At 47.2% G+C, this 22,500-nt stretch overlaps 1 protein-coding gene across 1 annotated transcript in view; it reads left to right on the forward strand.

The window, feature by feature from the left end:
* Positions 1-685: 685 nt before the first annotated feature.
* LOC135532355 (carboxypeptidase Z-like) overlaps positions 686-22,500 on the forward strand; it is a 64,442-nt gene continuing 42,627 nt past the window's right edge. The window contains exon 1 of the mRNA XM_064959916.1: positions 686-748. Within this exon, the coding sequence (XP_064815988.1) occupies positions 686-748 (63 nt within the window). The remainder of the gene's footprint in view (positions 749-22,500) is intronic.

The raw sequence follows: 22,500 nt of genomic DNA on the forward strand, positions 1-22,500 counted from the left end.
GCCCTCTGTTCATCACCTCTGACCTTCTACTCCCCTGGGTTTTGAGAAGGTGGCGAGCAGAGAGAATGCGAGGAAACGCAATTGAGATTTTCCAATTTACAAAACGACGAGTGTGGCGCCATCTAGCGGTCAAACCGGAGAAGTGTCGCTGGCAAATTAAATGCAGCCTGTCATTCCAGCGCTGGCCACTAGGTGGGAGTGTTTACCATATATGTGGTCTAGCCTCCTGATGTGGCAGCTGGGTTTCATTTACATTTACATTTAAGTCATTTAGCTTTCAGTCCTGAAATGTCTGTTTATTACAACAGGTGTAATCTGACTCATTGCCTTAATAAGTGTTCATAAGATGTAGAGGGTTAGAGTGTAGGGGGTTAGAGTGTAGGGGGTTAGAGTGTAGGGGGTTAGAGTGTAGAGGGTTAAGGTAGAGTGTAGAGGGTTAAGGTAGAGTGTAGAGGGTTAAGGTAGAGTGTAGAGGGTTAAGGTAGAGTGTAGAGGGTTAAGGTAGAGTGTAGAGGGTTAAGGTAGAGTGTAGAGGGTTATTGGATGCAGCAGTTGTTAACTAGAATGCTAACGCTCGTTGAGATAGACTGATAGCAAAGCAGTCGTATATCAGCAGCAGCAGACCACCCTGTATCCCACTGATGGCCTCTGAAGCTAAGCAGGGTTGGTCCTGGTCAGTCCCTGGATGGGAGACCAGATGCTGCTAGAAGTGGTGTTGGAGGGCCAGTGGGAGGCGCTCTTTCCTCTGGTAAAGGAGTAGAAATTACATTATCTGCTTTATGAATGTATTGAAGTAAAACTAAAAGTTGTCAACAATATAAATAATAAAGTAAAGTACAGAAACCCCAAAACAACTACTTAAGTAGTACTTTAAAGTATTTTTTACTTTTAAGTACTTTAAACCACTGTGGCCACCTAATCATCCGCAGCTTCCAATTGATCTCCTCTTCCCTGTAACTATTCCCCAGGTCATTGAACGTGTTCTCAGTCAATTTACCTGATCAAATAAATAGCATTTTACTGGTTGAAGTGTTAAAAAAAAAGTATAATTCAGTCGATAATGACAAAATAATTATATTAAGCAAATTACGTTCCCCAGTTTCTGTGTTGTGGTTTAGTATATGTGTGTTTCAGGGTGGCTTCTTGAAATTCCCCGAAGCAGCTGATTGGTCGGTCCCATTGTTAATTGGAGCTGACCCCGCCCTCTCGTAGAGGATACATGTGTATATAATGACAGAATCCTTCTTCAGCTGTATATAATGACAGACTCCTTCTCCAGCTGTATATAATGACAGACTCCTTCTCCAGCTGTATATAATGACAGACTCCTTCTCCAGCTGTATATAATGACAGACTCCTTCTCCAGCTGTATATAATGACAGACTCCTTCTCCAGCTGTATATAATGACAGAGAGGGTCAGAGTGTAGGGGGACTCCCACAGTCCCATACCTCTATACCTCCACCTACAGTCATATACCTCTTTACCTCCACCTACAGTCACATACCTCTATACCTCCACCTACAGTCACATACCTCTTTACCTCCACCTACAGTCATATACCTCTTTACCTCCACCTACAGTCACATACCTCTATACCTCCACCTACAGTCATATACCTCTTTACCTCCACCTACGGTCACATACCTCTATACCTCCACCTACGGTCACATACCTCTTTACCTCCACCTACAGTCACATACCTCTATACCTCCACCTACAGTCACATACCTCTTTACCTCCACCTACAGTCACATACCTCTTTACCTCCACCTACAGTCACATACCTCTATACCTCCACCTACAGCCACATACCTTTATACCTCCACCTACAGTCACATACCTTTATACCTCCACTTATAGTCATACCTCTATACCTCCACTTATAGTCATACCTCTATACCTCCACCTACAGTCACATACCTCCACCTACAGTCACATACCTCTATACCTCCACCTACAGACCCATACCTCTTTACCTCCACCTACAGTCACATACCTCTTTACCTCCACCTACAGTCATATACCTCTTTACCTCCACCTACAGTCACATACCTCTATACCTCCACCTACAGTCACATACCTCTTTACCTCCACCTACAGTCATATACCTCTTTACCTCCACCTACAGTCACATACCTCTATACCTCCACCTACAGTCACATACCTCTTTACCTCCACCTACAGTCATATACCTCTTTACCTCCACCTACAGTCACATACCTCTATACCTCCACCTACAGTCATATACCTCTTTACCTCCACCTACAGTCACAAATCAAAATCAAATCAAATCAAATTTATTTATATAGCCCTTCGTACATCAGCTGATATCTCAAAGTGCTGTACAGAAACCCAGCCTAAAACCCCAAACAGCAAGCAATGCAGGTGTAGAAGCACGGTGGCTAGGAAAAACTCCCTAGAAAAGCCAAAACCTAGGAAGAAACCTAGAGAGGAACCAGGCTATGTGGGGTGGCCAGTCCTCTTCTGGCTGTGCCGGGTAGAGATTATAACAGAACATGGCCAAGATGTTCAAATGTTCATAAATGACCAGCATGGTCGAATAATAATAAGGCAGAACAGTTGAAACTGGAGCAGCAGCACGGCCAGGTGGACTGGGGACAGCAAGGAGTCATCATGTCAAGTAGTCCTGGGGCATGGTCCTAGGGCTCAGGTCAGTTGAAACTGGAGCAGCAGCACGGCCAGGTGGACTGGGGACAGCAAGGAGTCATCATGTCAGGTAGTCCTGGGGCATGGTCCTAGGGCTCAGGTCCTCCGAGAGAGAGAAGGAGAGAATTAGAGAACGCACACTTAGATTCACACAGGACACCGAATTGGACAGGAGAAGTACTCCAGATATAACAAACTGACCCCAGCCCCCGACACATAAACTTCTGCAGCATAAATACTGGAGGCTGAGACAGGAGGGGTCAGGAGACACTGTGGCCCCACCCGAGGACACCCCGGACAGGGCCAAACAGGAAGGATATAACCCCACCCACTTTGCCAAAGCACAGCCCCCACACCACTGGAGGGATATCTTCAACCACCAACTTACCATCCTGAGACAAAGCTGAGTATAGCCCGCAAAGATCTCCGCCACGGCACAACCCAAGGGGGCGCCAACCCAGACAGGATGACCACATCAGTGAATCAACCCACTCAGGTGACGCACCCCCTCCAGGGACGGCATGAGAGAGCCCCAGCAAGCCAGTGACTCAGCCCCTGTAACAGGGTTAGAGGCAGAGAATCCCAGTGGAAAGAGGGGAACCGGCCAGGCAGAGACAGCAAGGGTGGTTCGTTGCTCCAGAGCCTTTCCGTTCACCTTCCCACTCCTGGGCCAGACTACACTCAATCATATGACCCACTGAAGAGATGAGTCTTCAGTAAAGACTTAAAGGTTGAGACCGAGTTTGCGTCTCTGACATGGGTAGGCAGACCGTTCCATAAAAATGGAGCTCTATAGGAGAAAGCCCTGCCTCCAGCTGTTTGCTTAGAAATTCTAGGGACAATTAGGAGGACTGCGTCTTGTGACCGTAGCGTACGTGTAGGTATGTACGGCAGGACCAAATCAGAGAGATAGGTAGGAGCAAGCCCATGCAATGCTTTGTAGGTTAGCAGTAAAACCTTGAAATCAGCCCTTGCTTTGACAGGAAGCCAGTGTAGGAGGCTAGCACTGGAGTAATATGATCAAATTTTTTGGTTCTAGTCAGGATTCTAGCAGCCGTATTTAGCACTAACTGAAGTTTATTTAGTGCTTTATCCGGGTAGCCGGAAAGTAGAGCATTGCAGTAGTCCAACCTAGAAGCGACAAAAGCATGGATTAATTTTTCTGCATCATTTTTGGACAGAAAGTTTCTGATTTTTGCAATGTTACGTAGATGGAAAAAAGCTGTCCTTGAAATGGTCTTGATATGTTCTTCAAAAGAGAGATCAGGGTCCAGAGTAACGCCGAGGTCCTTCACAGTTTTATTTGAGATGACTGTACAACCATTAAGATTAATTGTCAGATTCAACAGAAGATCTCTTTGTTTCTTGGGACCTAGAACAAGCATCTCTGTTTTATCCGAGTTTAAAAGTAGAAAGTTTGCTGCCATCCACTTTCTGTCCAAAAATGATGCAGAAAAATTAATCCATGCTTTTGTCACTTCCAGGTTAGACTACTGCAATGCTCTACTTTCCGGCTACCCGGATAAAGCACTAAATAAACTTCAGTTAGTGCTAAATACGGCTGCTAGAATCCTGACTAGAACCAAAAAATTTGATCATATTACTCCAGTGCTAGCCTCCCTACACTGGCTTCCTGTCAAAGCAAGGGCTGATTTCAAGGTTTTACTGCTAACCTACAAAGCATTGCATGGGCTTGCTCCTACCTATCTCTCTGATTTGGTCCTGCCGTACATACCTACACGTACGCTACGGTCACAAGACGCAGGCCTCCTAATTGTCCCTAGAATTTCTAAGCAAACAGCTGGAGGCAGGGCTTTCTCCTATAGAGCTCCATTTTTATGGAACGGTCTGCCTACCCATGTCAGAGACGCAAACTCGGTCTCAACCTTTAAGTCTTTACTGAAGACTCATCTCTTCAGTGGGTCATATGATTGAGTGTAGTCTGGCCCAGGAGTGGGAAGGTGAACGGAAAGGCTCTGGAGCAACGAACCACCCTTGCTGTCTCTGCCTGGCCGGTTCCCCTCTTTCCACTGGGATTCTCTGCCTCTAACCCTATTACAGGGGCTGAGTCACTGGCTTGCTGGGGCTCTCTCATGCCGTCCCTGAGGGGGTGCGTCACCTGAGTGGGTTGATTCACTGATGTGGTCATCCTGTCTGGGTTGGCGCCCCCCCCCCTTGGGTTGTGCCGTGGCGGAGATCTTTGCGGGCAATACTCAGCTTTGTCTCAGGATGGTAAGTTGGTGGTTGAAGATATCCCTCCAGTGGTGTGGGGGCTGTGCTTTGGCATAGTGGGTGGGGTTATATCCTTCCTGTTTGGCCCTGTCCGGGGGTGTCCTCGGGTGGGGCCACAGTGTCTCCTGACCCCTCCTGTCTCAGCCTTCAGTATTTATGCTGCAGTAGTTTATGTGTCGGGGGGCTAGGGTCAGTTTGTTATATCTGGAGTACTTCTCCTGTCCAATTCGGTGTCCTGTGTGAATCTAAGTGTGCGTTCTCTAATTCTCTCCTTCTCTCTCTCGGAGGACCTGAGCCCTAGGACCATGCCCCAGGACTACCTGACATGATGACTCCTTGCTGTCCCCAGTCCACCTGGCCGTGCTGCTGCTCCAGTTTCAACTGAACCGCGGCCCTAGGACCATGCCCCAGGACTACTTGACATGATGACTCCTTGCTGTCCCCAGTCCACCTGGCCGTGCTGCTGCTCCAGTTTCAACTGTTCTGCCTTATTATTATTCGACCATGCTGGTCATTTATGAACATTTGAACATCTTGGCCATGTTCCGTTATAATCTCTACCCGGCACAGCCAGAAGAGGACTGGCCACCCCACATAGCCTGGTTCCTCTCTAGGTTTCTTCCTAGGTTTTGGCTTTTCTAGGGAGTTTTTCCTAGCCACCGTGCTTCTACACCTGCATTGCTTGCTGTTTGGGGTTTTAGGCTGGGTTTCTGTACAGCACTTTGAGATATCAGCTGATGTACGAAGGGCTATATAAATAAATTTGATTTGATTTGATTTTGATTTGATCCACTTCCTTATGTCTGAAACACATGCTTCTAGCGAGGGCAATTTTGGGGCTTCACCATGTTTCATTGAAATGTACAGCTGTGTATCATCCGCATAGCAGTGAAAGTTAACATTATGTTTTCGAATAACATCCCCAAGAGGTAAAATATATAGTGAAAACAACAGCGGTCCTAAAACGGAACCTTGAGGAACACCGAAATTTACGGTTGATTTGTCAGAGGACAAACCATCCACAGAGACAAACTGATATCTTTCCGACAGATAAGATCTAAACCAGGCCAGAACTTGTCCGTGTAGACCAATTTGGGTTTCCAATCTCTCCAAAAGAATGTGGTGATCGATGGTATCAAAAGCAGCACTAAGGTCTAGGAGCACGAGGACAGATGCAGAGCCTCGGTCCGATGCCATTAAAATGTCATTTACCACCTTCACAAGTGCCGTCTCAGTGCTATGATGGGGTCTAAAACCAGACTGAAGCATTTCATATACATTGTTTGTCTTCAGGAAGGCAGTGAGTTGCTGAGCAACAGCCTTTTCTAAGATTTTGAGAGGAATGGAAGATTCGATATAGGCCGATAGTTTTTTATATTTTCTGGGTCAAGGTTTGGCTTTTTCAAGAGAGGCTTTATTACTGCCACTTTTAGTGAGTTTGGTACACATCCGGTGGATAGAGAGCCGTTTATTATGTTCAACATAGGAGGGCCAAGCACAGGAAGCAGCTCTTTCAGTAGTTTAGTTGGAATAGGGTCCAGTAAGCAGCTTGAAGGTTTAGAGGCCATGATTATTTTCATCATTGTGTCAAGAGATATAGTACTAAAACACTTGAGCGTCTCTCTTGATCCTAGGTCCACGCAGAGTTGTGCAGACTCAGGACAACTGAGCTTTGAAGGAATACGCAGATTTAAAGAGGAGTCTGTAATTTGCTTTCTAATAATCATAATTTTTTCCTCAAAGAAGTTCATGAATTTATCACTGCTAAAGTGAAAGTCATCCTCTCTTGGGGAATGCTGCTTTTTAGTTAGCTTTGCGACCGTATCAAAAAGGAATTTTGGATTGTTCTTATTGTCCTCAATTAAGTTAGAAAAATAGGATGATCGAGCAGCAGTAAGGGCTCTTCGGTACTGCACGGTACTGTCTTTCCAAGCTAGACGGAAGACTTCCAGTTTGGTGTGGCGCCATTTCCGTTCCAATTTTCTGGAAGCTTGCTTCAGAGCTCGGGTATTTTCTGTGTACCAGGGAGCTAGTTTCTTATGAGAAATGTTTTTAGTTTTTAGGGGTGCAACTGCATCTAGGGTATTGCGCAAGGTTAAATTGAGTTCCTCAGTTAGGTGGTTAACTGATTTTTGTCCTCTGGTGTCATTGGGTAGACAGAGGGAATCTGGAAGGACATCAAGGAATCTTTGTGTTGTCTGTGAATTTATAGCACGACTTTTGATGTTCCTTGGTTGGGGTCTGAGCAGATTATTTGTTGCAATTGCAAACGTAATAAAATGGTGGTCCGATAGTCCTGGATTATGAGGAAAAACATTAAGATCCACAACATTTATTCCATGGGACAAAACTAGGTCCAGCGTATGACTGTGACAGTGAGTGGGTCCAGAGACATGTTGGACAAAACCCACTGAATCGATGATGGCTCCGAAAGCCTTTTGGAGTGGGTCTGTGGACTTTTCCATGTGAATATTAAAGTCACCAAAGATTAGAATATTATCTGCTATGACTACAAGGTCCGATAGGAATTCAGGGAACTCAGTGAGGAACGCTGTATATGACCCAGGAGGCCTGTAAACAGTAGCTATAAAAAGTGATTGAGTAGGCTGCATAGATTTCATGACTAGAAGCTCAAAAGACGAAAACGTCATTTTTTTTTTTTTGTAAATTGAAATTTGCTATCGTAAATGTTAGCAACACCTCCGCCTTTGCGGGATGCACGGGGATATGGTCACTAGTGTAGCCAGGAGGTGAGGCCTCATTTAACACAGTAAATTCATCACCTACAGTCCTTTACCTCCACCTACAGTCACATACCTCTATACCTCCACCTACGGTCACATACCTCTTTACCTCCACCTACAGTCACATACCTCTATACCTCCACCTACAGTCACATACCTCTTTACCTCCACCTACAGTCACATACCTCTTTACCTCCACCTACAGTCACATACCTCTTTACCTCCACCTACAGTCACATACCTCTATACCTCCACCTACAGCCACATACATTTAAGTCATTTAGCAGACGCTCTTATCCAGAGCGACTTACAAATTGGTGAATTCACCTTCTGACATCCAGTGGAACAGCCACTTTACAATAGTGCATCTAAGTCATTAAGGGGGGGGTGAGAAGGATTACTTATCCTATCCTAGGTATTCCTTGAAGAGGTGGGGTTTCAGGTGTCTCCGGAAGGTGGTGATTGACTCCGCTGTCCTGGCGTCGTGAGGGAGTTTGTTCCACCATTGGGGGCCAGAGCAGCGAACAGTTTTGACTGGGCTGAGCGGGAACTGTACTTCCTCAATGGTAGGGAGGCGAGCAGGCCAGAGGAGGATGAACGCAGTGCCCTTGCTTGGGTGTAGGGCCTGATCAGAGCCTGGAGGTACTGCGGTGCCGTTCCCCTCACAGCTCCGTAGGCAAGCACCATGGTCTTGTAGCGGATGCGAGCTTCAACTGGAAGCCAGTGGAGAGAGCGGAGGAGCGGGGGTGACGTGAGAGAACTTGGGAAGGTTGAACACCAGACGGGCTGCGGCGTTCTGGATGAGTTGTAGGGTTTAATGGCACAGGCAGGGAGCCCAGCCAACAGCGAGTTGCAGTAATCCAGACGGGAGATGACAAGTGCCTGGATTAGGACCTGCGCCGCTTCCTGGGTGAGGCAGGGTCGTACTCTGCGGATGTTGTAGAGCATGAACCTACAGGAACGGGCCACGCCATGATGTTGGTTGAGAACGACAGGGTGTTGTCCAGGATCACGCCAAGGTTCTTAGCGCTCTGGGAGGAGGACACAATGGAGTTGTCAACCGTGATGGCGAGATCATGGAACGGGCAGTCCTTCCCCGGGAGGAAGAGCAGCTCCGTCTTGCCGAGGTTCAGCTTGAGGTGGTGATCCGTCATCCACACTGATATGTCTGCCAGACATGCAGAGATGCGATTCGCCACCTGGTCATCAGAAGGGGGAAAGGAGAAGATTAATTGTGTGTCGTCTGCATAGCAATGATAGGAGAGACCATGTGAGGTTATGACAGAGCCAAGTGACTTGGTGTATAGCGAGAATAGGAGAGGGCCTAGAACAGAGCCCTGGGGGACACCAGTGGTGAGAGCGCGTGACGAGGAGACAGATGGTAGGAGCGACCTGTCAGGTAGGACGCAATCCAAGCGTGGGCGCGCCGGAGATGCCCAACTCGGAGAGGGTGGAGAGGAGGATCTGATGGTTCACAGTATCGAAGGCAGCCGATAGGTCTAGAAGGATGAGAGCAGAGGAGAGAGAGTTAGCTTTAGCAGTGCGGAGCGCCTCCGTGATGCAGAGAAGAGCAGTCTCAGTTGAATGACTAGTCTTGAAACCTGACTGATTTGGATCAAGAAGGTCATTCTGAGAGAGATAGAGGGAGAGCTGGCCAAGGACGGCACGTTCAAGAGTTTTGGAGAGAAAAGAAAGAAGGGATACTGGTCTGTAGTTGTTGACATCGGAGGGATCGAGTGTAGGTTTCTTCAGAAGGGGTGCAACTCTCGCTCTCTTGAAGACGGAAGGGACGTAGCCAGCGGTCAGGGATGAGTTGATGAGCGAGGTGAGGTAAGGGAGAAGGTCCCCGGAAATGGTCTGGAGGAGAGAGGAGGGGATAGGGTCGAGCGGGCAGGTTGTTGGGCGGCCGGCCGTCACAAGAAGCGAGATTTCATCTGGAGAGAGAGGGGAGAAAGAGGTCAGAGCACAGGGTAGGGCAGTGTGAGCAGAACCAGCGGTGTCGTTTGACTTAGCAAACGAGGATCGGATGTCGTCGACCTTCTTTTCAAAATGGTTGACGAAGTCATCTGCAGAGAGGGAGGAGGGGGGGAGTGGAGGAGGATTCAGAAGGGAGGAGAAGGTGGCAAAGAGCTTCCTAGGGTTAGAGGCAGATGCTTGGAATTTAGAGTGGTAGAAAGTGGCTTTAGCAGCAGAGACAGAGGAGGAAAATGTAGAGAGGAGGGAGTGAAAGGATGCCAGGTCCGCAGGGAGGCGGGTTTTCCTCCATTTCCGCTCGGCTGCCCGGAGCTCTGTTCTGTGAGCTCGCAATGAGTCATCGAGCCACGGAGCGGGAGGGAGGACCGAGCCGGCCTGGAGGATAGGGGACATAGAGAGTCAAAGGATGCAGAAAGGGAAGAGAGGAGGGTTGAGGAGGCAGAGTCAGGAGAAAGGTTGGAGAAGGTATGAGCAGAGGGAAGAGATGAAAGGATGGAAGAGGAAAGAGTAGCGGGGGAGAGAGAGCGAAGGTTGGGACGGCGCGATACCATCCGAGTAGGGGCAGTGTGGGAAGTGTTGGATGAGAGCGAGAGGGAAAAGGATACAAGGTAGTGGTCGGAGACTTGGAGGGGAGTTGCAGTGAGGTTAGTGGAAGAACAGCATCTAGTAAAGATGAGGTCGAGCGTATTGCCTGCCTTGTGAGTAGGGGGAAGGTGAGAGGGTGAGGTCAAAAGAGGAGAGGAGTGGAAAGAAGGAGGCAGAGAGGAATGAGTCAAAGGTAGACGTGGGGAGGTTAAAGTCGCCCAGGACTGTGAGAGGTGAGCCGTCCTCAGGAAAGGAGCTTATCAAGGCATCAAGCTCATTGATGAACTCTCCGAGGGAACCTGGAGGGCGATAAATGATAAGAATGTTAAGCTTGAAAGGGCTGGTAACTGTGACAGCATGGAATTCAAAGGAGGCGATAGATAGATGGGTAAGGGGAGAGAGAGAATGACCACTTGGGAGAGATTAGGATCCCGGTGCCACCACCCCGCTGACCAGAAGCTCTCGGGGTGTGCGAGAACACGTGGGTGGACGAAGAGAGAGCAGTAGGAGTAGCAGTGTTATCTGTGGTGATCCATGTTTCCGTCAGTGCCAGGAAGTCGAGGGACTGGAGGGAGGCATAGGCTGAGATGAACTCTGCCTTGTTGGCCGCAGATCGGCAGTTCCAGAGGCTACCGGAGACCAGGAACTCCACGTGGGTCGTGCGCGCTGGGACCACCAGATTAGGGTGGCCGCGGCCACGCGGTGTGGAGCGTTTGTATGGTCTGTGCAGAGAGGAGAGAACAGGGATAGATAGACACATAGTTAACAGGGTACAGAAGAGGCTACGCTAATGCAAAGGAGATTGGAATGACAAGTGGACTACACGTCTCGAATGTTCAGAAAGTTAAGCTTACGTAGCAAGAATCTTATTGACTAAAATGATTGAAATGAAACAGTACTGCTGGAGTAGGCTAGCTGGTAGTGGCTGCGATGTTGACACTACACTAATCAAGTCGTTCCGTCGAGTGTAATAGTTTCTACAGTGCTGCTATTCGGGGCTAGCTGGCTAGCTAGCAAGGTTGATTGCGTTCCGTTACTTAAAAGAACGACAATAGCTGGCTGGCTAACCTAGAAAATCGCTCTAGGCTACACAATTGTCTTAGATACAAAGACGGCTATGTATCTAGCTAGCTACGATCAAACAAAACAAACCGTTGTACTGTAATAGTTACTACGGTGCTGCTATTCAAACAGTAGAAGAACGACAATAGCTGGCCAGCTAACCTAGAAAGCTAACCTAGAAAATCGCTCTAGACTACACAATTGTCTTAGATACAAAGACGGCTATGTAGCTGGCTAGCTACGATCAAACAAATCAAACCGTTGTACTGTAATGAAGTGAAATGAAAATGTGATACTACCTTTATACCTCCACCTACAGTCACATACCTTTATACCTCCACTTATAGTCATACCTCTATACCTCCACTTATAGTCATACCTCTATACCTCCACCTACAGTCACATACCTCCACCTACAGTCACATACCTCTATACCTCCACCTACAGACCCATACCTCTTTACCTCCACCTACAGTCACATACCTCTTTACCTCCACCTACAGTCACATACCTCCACCTACAGTCACATACCTCCACCTACAGTCACATACCTCCACCTACAGTCCTTTACCTCCACCTACAGTCACATACCTCTATACCTCCACCTACAGTCACATACCTCCACCTACAGTCACATACCTCCACCTACAGTCCCATACCTCTTTACCTCCACCTACAGTCACATACCTCTATACCTCCACCTACAGTCACATACCTCCACCTACAGTCCCATACCTCCACCTACAGTCACATACCTCTATACCTCCACCTACAGTCACATACCTCTATACCTCCACCTACAGACCCATACCTCTTTACCTCCACCTACAGTCACATACCTCTTTACCTCCACCTACAGTCACATACCTCCACCTACAGTCACATACCTCCACCTACAGTCACATACCTCCACCTACAGTCCTTTACCTCCACCTACAGTCACATACCTCTATACCTCCACCTACAGTCACATACCTCCACCTACAGTCACATACCTCCACCTACAGTCCCATACCTCTTTACCTCCACCTACAGTCCCATACCTCTATACCTCCACCTACAGTCCCATACCTCTTTACCTCCACCTACAGTCACATACCTCTTTACCTCCACCTACAGTCCCATACCTCTATACCTCCACCTACAGTCCCATACCTCTTTACCTCCACCTACAGTCACATACCTCTATACCTCCACCTACAGTCCCATACCTCTATACCTCCACCTACAGTCCCATACCTCTATACCTCCACCTACAGTCCCATACCTCTTTACCTCCACCTACAGTCACATACCTCTATACCTCCACCTACAGTCCCATACCTCTATACCTCCACCTACAGTCCCATACCTCTTTACCTCCACCTACAGTCCCATACCTCTATACCTCCACCTACAGTCCCATACCTCTATACCTCCACCTACAGTCACATACCTCTTTACCTCCACCTACAGTCACATACCTCTATACCTCCACCTACAGTCACATACCTCTTTACCTCCACCTACAGTCCCATACCTCTATACCTCCACCTACAGTCCCATACCTCTATACCTCCACCTACAGTCACATACCTCTATACCTCCACCTACAGTCACATACCTCTTTACCTCCACCTACAGTCCCATACCTCTATACCTCCACCTACAGTCCCATACCTCTATACCTCCACCTACAGTCACATACCTCTATACCTCCACCTACAGTCACATACCTCTTTACCTCCACCTACAGTCACATACCTCTATACCTCCACCAACAGTCACATACCTCTATACCTCCACCTACAGTCACATACCTCTTTACCTCCACCTACAGTCACATACCTCTTTACCTCTTTACATTGTTGCAATTGCAAACGTAATAAAATGGTGGTCCGATAGTCCTGGATTATGAGGAAAAACATTAAGATCCACAACATTTATTCCATGGGACAAAACTAGGTCCAGCGTATGACTGTGACAGTGAGTGGGTCCAGAGACATGTTGGACAAAACCCACTGAATCGATGATGGCTCCGAAAGCCTTTTGGAGTGGGTCTGTGGACTTTTCCATGTGAATATTAAAGTCACCAAAGATTAGAATATTATCTGCTATGACTACAAGGTCCGATAGGAATTCAGGGAACTCAGTGAGGAACGCTGTATATGACCCAGGAGGCCTGTAAACAGTAGCTATAAAAAGTGATTGAGTAGGCTGCATAGATTTCATGACTAGAAGCTCAAAAGACGAAAACGTCATTTTTTTTTTTGTAAATTGAAATTTGCTATCGTAAATGTTAGCAACACCTCCGCCTTTGCGGGATGCACGGGGGATATGGTCACTAGTGTAGCCAGGAGGTGAGGCCTCATTTAACACAGTAAATTCATCACCTACAGTCCTTTACCTCCACCTACAGTCACATACCTCTATACCTCCACCTACGGTCACATACCTCTTTACCTCCACCTACAGTCACATACCTCTATACCTCCACCTACAGTCACATACCTCTATACCTCCACCTACAGTCACATACCTCTTTACCTCCACCTACAGTCACATACCTCTTTACCTCCACCTACAGTCACATACCTCTTTACCTCCACCTACAGTCACATACCTCTATACCTCCACCTACAGCCACATACCTTTATACCTCCACCTACAGTCACATACCTTTATACCTCCACTTATAGTCATACCTCTATACCTCCACTTATAGTCATACCTCTATACCTCCACCTACAGTCACATACCTCCACCTACAGTCACATACCTCTATACCTCCACCTACAGACCCATACCTCTTTACCTCCACCTACAGTCACATACCTCTTTACCTCCACCTACAGTCACATACCTCCACCTACAGTCACATACCTCCACCTACAGTCACATACCTCCACCTACAGTCCTTTACCTCCACCTACAGTCACATACCTCTATACCTCCACCTACAGTCACATACCTCCACCTACAGTCACATACCTCCACCTACAGTCCCATACCTCTTTACCTCCACCTACAGTCACATACCTCTATACCTCCACCTACAGTCACATACCTCCACCTACAGTCCCATACCTCCACCTACAGTCACATACCTCTATACCTCCACCTACAGTCACATACCTCTATACCTCCACCTACAGACCCATACCTCTTTACCTCCACCTACAGTCACATACCTCTTTACCTCCACCTACAGTCACATACCTCCACCTACAGTCACATACCTCCACCTACAGTCCCATACCTCTATACCTCCACCTACAGTCACATACCTCTATACCTCCACCTACAGTCACATACCTCCACCTACAGTCACATACCTCTATACCTCCACCTACAGTCACATACCTCCACCTACAGTCCCATACCTCTATACCTCCACCTACAGTCACATACCTCTTTACCTCCACCTACAGTCACATACCTCCACCTACAGTCCCATACCTCCACCTACAGTCCCATACCTCTATACCTCCACCTACAGTCATATACCTCTATACCTCCACCTACAGTCACATACCTCTATACCTCCACCTACAGTCACATACCTCCACCTACAGTCCCATACCTCCACCTACAGTCCCATACCTCTTTACCTCCACCTACAGTCACATACCTCTATACCTCCACCTACAGTCATATACCTCTTTACCTCCACCTACAGTCACATACCTCTATACCTCCACCTACAGTCACATACCTCTTTACCTCCACCTACAGTCATATACCTCTTTACCTCCACCTACAGTCACATACCTCTATACCTCCACCTACAGTCACATACCTCTTTACCTCCACCTACAGTCATATACCTCTTTACCTCCACCTACAGTCACATACCTCTATACCTCCACCTACAGTCATATACCTCTTTACCTCCACCTACAGTCACATACCTCTATACCTCCACCTACGGTCACATACCTCTTTACCTCCACCTACGGTCACATACCTCTATACCTCCACCTACAGTCACATACCTCTATACCTCCACCTACGGTCACATACCTCTTTACCTCCACCTACGGTCACATACCTCTATACCTCCACCTACAGTCACATACCTCTTTACCTCCACCTACAGTCACATACCTCTTTACCTCCACCTACAGTCACATACCTCTATACCTCCACCTACAGTCACATACCTTTATACCTCCACCTACAGTCACATACCTTTATACCTCCACTTATAGTCATACCTCTATACCTCCACTTATAGTCATACCTCTATACCTCCACCTACAGTCACATACCTCTATACCTCCACCTACAGACCCATACCTCTTTACCTCCACCTACAGTCACATACCTCTTTACCTCCACCTACAGTCACATACCTCCACCTACAGTCACATACCTCCACCTACAGTCACATACCTCCACCTACAGTCCTTTACCTCCACCTACAGTCACATACCTCCACCTACAGTCACATACCTCTATACCTCCACCTACAGTCACATACCTCTTTACCTCCACCTACAGTCCCATACCTCTATACCTCCACCTACAGTCACATACCTCTATACCTCCACCTACAGTCACATACCTCTTTACCTCCACCTACAGTCCCATACCTCTATACCTCCACCTACAGTCACATACCTCTATACCTCCACCTACAGTCACATACCTCTTTACCTCCACCTACAGTCACATACCTCTATACCTCCACCTACAGTCACATACCTCTATACCTCCACCTACAGTCACATACCTCTTTACCTCCACCTACAGTCACATACCTCCACCTACAGTCCCATACCTCTATACCTCCACCTACAGTCACATACCTCTATACCTTCACCTACAGTCACATACCTCCACCTACAGTCACATACCTCTATACCTCCACCTACAGTCACATACCTCCACCTACAGTCCCATACCTCCACCTACAGTCCCATACCTCTATACCTCCACCTACAGTCACATACCTCTTTACCTCCACCTACAGTCCCATACCTCCACCTACAGTCCCATACCTCCACCTACAGTCCCATACCTCTATACCTCCACCTACAGTCATATACCTCTATACCTCCACCTACAGTCACATACCTCTATACCTCCACCTACAGTCACATACCTCCACCTACAGTCCCATACCTCCACCTACAGTCCCATACCTCTTTACCTCCACCTACAGTCACATACCTCTATACCTCCACCTACAGTCACATACCTCTTTACCTCCACCTACAGTCACATACCTCTATACCTCCACCTACAGTCCGATACCTCTATACCTCCACCTACAGTCACATACCTCTTTACCTCCACCTACAGTCACATACCTCTATACCTCCACCTACAGTCACATACCTCCACCTACAGTCACATACCTCCACCTACAGTCACATACCTCTATACCTCCACCTACAGACCCATACCTCTTTACCTCCACCTACAGTCACATACCTCTTTACCTCCACCTACAGTCACATACCTCCACCTACAGTCACATACCTCCACCTACAGTCACATACCTCCACCTACAGTCCTTTACCTCCACCTACAGTCACATACCTCTATACCTCCACCTACAGTCACATACCTCCACCTACAGTCACATACCTCCACCTACAGTCCCATACCTCTTTACCTCCACCTACAGTCACATACCTCTATACCTCCACCTACAGTCACATACCTCTATACCTCCACCTACAGTCACATACCTCCACCTACAGTCCCATACCTCCACCTACAGTCACATACCTCTTTACCTCCACCTACAGTCACATACCTCTTTACCTCCACCTACAGTCACATACCTCTTTACCTCCACCTACAGTCACATACCTCTATACCTCCACCTACAGTCACATACCTCTTTACCTCCACCTACAGTCCCATACCTCTATACCTCCACCTACAGTCACATACCTCTATACCTCCACCTACAGTCACATACCTCTTTACCTCCACCTACAGTCACATACCTCTATACCTCCACCTACAGTCACATACCTCTATACCTCCACCTACAGTCACATACCTCTTTACCTCCACCTACAGTCACATACCTCTTTACCTCCACCTACAGTCACATACCTCCACCTACAGTCCCATACCTCTATACCTCCACCTACAGTCACATACCTCTATACCTCCACCTACAGTCACATACCTCCACCTACAGTCACATACCTCTATACCTCCACCTACAGTCACATACCTCCACCTACAGTCCAATACCTCCACCTACAGTCCCATACCTCTATACCTCCACCTACAGTCACATACCTCTTTACCTCCACCTACAGTCCCATACCTCTATACCTCCACCTACAGTCATATACCTCTATACCTCCACCTACAGTCACATACCTCTATACCTCCACCTACAGTCACATACCTCCACCTACAGTCCCATACCTCCACCTACAGTCCCATACCTCTTTACCTCCACCTACAGTCACATACCTCTATACCTCCACCTACAGTCACATACCTCTTTACCTCCACCTACAGTCACATACCTCTATACCTCCACCTACAGTCCGATACCTCTATACCTCCACCTACAGTCACATACCTCTTTACCTCCACCTACAGTCACATACCTCTATACCTCCACCTACAGTCACATACCTCCACCTACAGTCCCATACCTCCACCTACAGTCCCATACCTCTTTACCTCCACCTACAGTCACATACCTCTTTACCTCCACCTACAGTCACATACCTCTTTACCTCCACCTACAGTCACATACCTCTATACCTCCACCTACAGTCCCATACCTCTTTACCTCCACCTACAGTCACATACCTCTATACCTCCACCTACAGTCACATACCTCTATACCTCCACCTACAGTCACATACCTCTTTACCTCCACCTACAGTCCCATACCTCTATACCTCCACCTACAGTCACATACCTCTTTACCTCCACCTACCGTCACATACCTCCACCTACAGTCACATACCTCTATACCTCCACCTACAGTCACATACCTCTATACCTCCACCTACAGTCACATACCTCTACACCTCCACCTACAGTCACATACCTCTACACCTCCACCTACAGTCACATACCTCTATACCTCCACCTACAGTCCCATACCTCTATACCTCCACCTACAGTCACATACCTCTATACCTCCACCTACAGTCACATACCTCCACCTACAGTCCCATACCTCCACCTACAGTCACATACCTCTATACCTCCACCTACAGTCACATACCTCTATACCTCCACCTACAGTCACATACCTCTATACCTCCACCTACAGTCACATACCTCTATACCTCCACATACAGTCCCATACCTCTATACCTCCACCTACAGTCCCATACCTCTATACCTCCACCTACAGTCACATACCTCTATACCTCCACCTACAGTCCCATACCTCTATACCTCCACCTACAGTCACATACCTCTTTACCTCCACCTACAGTCACATACCTTTATACCTCCACCTACAGTCATACCTCTATACCTCCAACTACAGTCCCATACCTCTATACCTCCACCTACAGTCACATACCTCTATACCTCCACCTACAGTCACATACCTCTATACCTCCACCTACAGTCACATACCTCTATACCTCCACCTACAGTCACATACCTCCACCTACAGTCACATACCTCCACCTACAGTCACATACCTCTATACCTCCACCTACAGTCACATACCTCTATACCTCCACCTACAGTCACATACCTCTATACCTCCACCTACAGTCACATACCTCTATACCTCCACCTACAGTCCCATACCTCTATACCTCCACCTACAGTCCCATACCTCTATACCTCCACCTACAGTCCCATACCTCTTTACCTCCACCTACAGTCACATACCTCTATACCTCCACCTACAGTCACATACCTCTATACCACCACCTACAGTCACATACCTCTATACCTCCACCTACAGTCACATACCTCTATACCTCCACCTACAGTCACATACCTCTTTACCTCCACCTACAGTCCCATACCTCTATACCTCCACCTACAGTCACATACCTCTATACCTCCACCTACAGTCACATACCTCTATACCTCCACCTACAGTCCCATACCTCTATACCTCCACCTTCAGTCCCATACCTCTATACCTCCACCTACAGTCCCATACCTCTATACCTCCACCTACAGTCCCATACCTCTATACCTCCACCTACAGTCCCATACCTCTATACCTCCACCTACAGTCACATACCTCTATACCTCCACCTACAGTCACATACCTCTATACCTCCACCTTCAGTCCCATACCTCTATACCTCCACCTACAGTCACATACCTCCACCTTCAGTCCCATACCTCTATACCTCCACCTTCAGTCCCATACCTCTATACCTCCACCTACAGTCCCATACCTCTTTACCTCCACCTACAGCCACATACCTAATACCTCTTTTAGCAGGGTGTTGCGTTCCCTCTTCCTAGAGGTGTTCATAACAAGCAGGACGTTCATACCAGCCTTACACTACATTAAGCAGGACGTTCATACCAGCCTTACAGTCCATTTGTAACCCAGTAGTAGTGTGAGCTGCTCTCATAAAGCGACATGGAGTCTGTTTCTACAGTCTGAAGTCCCCTGTGTTTTCCCACGCGGTGGAGGAATTGTGCGCACCGACACGGAGTGTGTGTGTGTGTTTTTTTTTGTTTGTTGTGAATGTGTGTGTTCTGTGTGTGTGTCTTTTTGTGTGTGTGTGTGTTTGTGTTTGTATGTGTCCTTAAGGTATCCCTCCATACCTCAGAAGGCTCCCTGAGTAACATACCTCACATTCCTGGCAACAATGGCTCTGTTTTCACTAGCCTGTTTTATAGAGGGTCTTCAGAGCTGTTTTCACTAGCCTGTTATATAGAGGGTCTTCAGAGCTGTTTTCACTAGCCTGTTTTATAGAGGGTCTTCAGAGATGTTTTCACTAGCCTGTTTCATAGAGGGTCTTCAGAGCTGTTTTCACTAGCCTGTTTTATAGAGGGTCTTCAGAGCTGTTTTCACTAGCCTGTTATATAGAAGATCGTTCAGAGCTGTTTTCACTAGCCTGTTTTATAGAGGGTCTTCAGAGCTGTTTTCACTAGCCTGTTTTATAGAGCGTCTTCAGAGCTGTTTTCACTAGCATGTTTTATAGAGCGTCTTCAGAGCTGTTTTCACTAGCCTGTTTCATAGAGGGTCTTCAGAGCTGTTTTCACTAGCTTGTTTTATAGATGGTCTTCAGAGCTGTTTTCACTAGCCTGTTTTATAGAGGGTCTTCAGAGCTGTTTTCACTAGCCTGTTTCATAGAGGGTCTTCAGAGCTGTTTTCACTAGCCTGTTTCATAGAGGGTCTTCAGAGCTGTTTTCACTAGCCTGTTTTATAGATGGTCTTCAGAGCTGTTTTCACTAGCCTGTTTTATAGAGGGTCTTCAGAGCTGTTTGTACTAGCCTGTTTTATAGATGGTCTTCAGAGCTGTTTGTGCTAGCCTGTTTTATAGAGGGTCTTCAGAGCTGTTTTCACTAGCCTGTTTTATAGAGGGTCTTCAGAGCTGTTTTCACTAGCCTGTTTTATAGAGGGTCTTCAGAGCTGTTTTCACTAGCCTGTTTCATAGAGGGTCTTCAGAGCTGTTTTCACTAGCCTGTTTTATAGATGGTCTTCAGAGCTGTTTTCACTAGCCTGTTTTATAGAGGGTCTTCACAGCTGTTTTCAATGGACCCTAGTTTTACATTGAGTTGTATTGACAGTGAGTTTGTGTGTTTGAAGTCAAAGTTAACTTTAAAGACATGATTCTAAAATTGTTTCAGTAGTTATTTATTAACTGTAAAAATGTCAGATAAAATGGAATGGAATGGAATCAAATGGAACACTAAACCCTATTCTCCATGGGCCCTGTGGTCTAAAGTAGTGCACCCTATTCTCCATGGGCCCTGTGGTCAAAAGTTGTGCACCCTATTCCCTATGGGCCCTGTGGTCTAAAGTAGTGCACCCTATTCCCTATGGGCCCTGTGGTCAAAAGTAGTGCACCCTATTCCCTATGGGCCCTGTGGTCTAAAGTAGTGCACCCTATTCCCTATGGGCCCTGTGGTCTAAAGTAGTGCACCCTATTTCCTATGGGCCCTGAGGTCTAAAGTAGTGCACCCTATTCCCTATGGGCCTGTGGTCAAAAGTAGTGCACCCTATTCCCTATGGGCCCTGGTCAAATGTAGTGCACCCTATTCCCTATGGGCCCTGTGGTATAAAGTAGTGCACCCTATTCTCTATGGGCCCTGGTCAAAATTACTGCACCCTATTCCCTATGGGCCCTGGTCAAATGTAGTGCACCCTATTCCCTATGGGCCCTGGGGTATAAAGTAGTGCACCCTATTCTCTATGGGCCCTGGTCAAAAGGAGTGCACCCTATTCCCTATGGGCCCTGTGGTCTAAAGTAGTGCACCCTATTCCCTATGGGCCCTGTGGTCTAAAGTAGTGCACCCTATTCCCTATGGGCCTGTGGTCTAAAGTAGTGCACCCTATTCTCTATGGGCCCTGGTCAAAATTACTGCACCCTATTCCCTATGGGCCCTGGCCAAAAGTAGTGCACCCTATTAGACCAACAAGGTATCACGGTCCCACTTCAGAGTCAAATGTTTCAGATGGGGGGAGGGAGGCTAAACGTTTCTGTGTGAAATGAAACTAAACATAGATTTAAGTTTTAGTCATTAAATACAGATTGTTTAAAACTTCTTCGGGATGGTTGAGCTAACGTAGGCTAATGCGATTAGCATGAGGTTGAGCTAACGTAGGCTAATGCGATTAGCATGAGGTTGAGCTAACGTAGGCTAATGCGATTAGCATGAGGTTGAGCTAACGTAGGCTAATGCGATTAGCATGAGGTTGAGCTAACGTAGGCTAATGCGATTAGCATGAGGTTGAGCTAATGTAGGCTAATGCGATTAGCATGAGGTTGAGTTAACGTAGGCTAATGCGATTAGCATGAGGTTGAGCTAACGTAGACTAATGCGATTAGCATGAGGTTGAGATAACGTAGGCTAATGCGGTTAGCATGAGGTTGAGCTAAGGTAGACTAATGCGATTAGCATGAGGTTGAGCTTACGTAGGCTAATACGATTAGCATGAGGTTGTAAGTAACATAAAAATGAAGAGGCTAAAAGTTTTGTTTTTATTTAATATTTTATTTAACCTGGCTGGTAGTGTCATTGGGGGATGCAGGGACAGACTGTCATTGTGGCTTTCCATTTGTAGTACCGCTGTCTCCTGGACAACCTTACTGGGACTAAATACA

Source organism: Oncorhynchus masou, unplaced genomic scaffold, assembly GCF_036934945.1.
Source record: "Oncorhynchus masou masou isolate Uvic2021 unplaced genomic scaffold, UVic_Omas_1.1 unplaced_scaffold_1833, whole genome shotgun sequence".
NCBI classification, from domain to species: domain Eukaryota; kingdom Metazoa; phylum Chordata; class Actinopteri; order Salmoniformes; family Salmonidae; genus Oncorhynchus; species Oncorhynchus masou.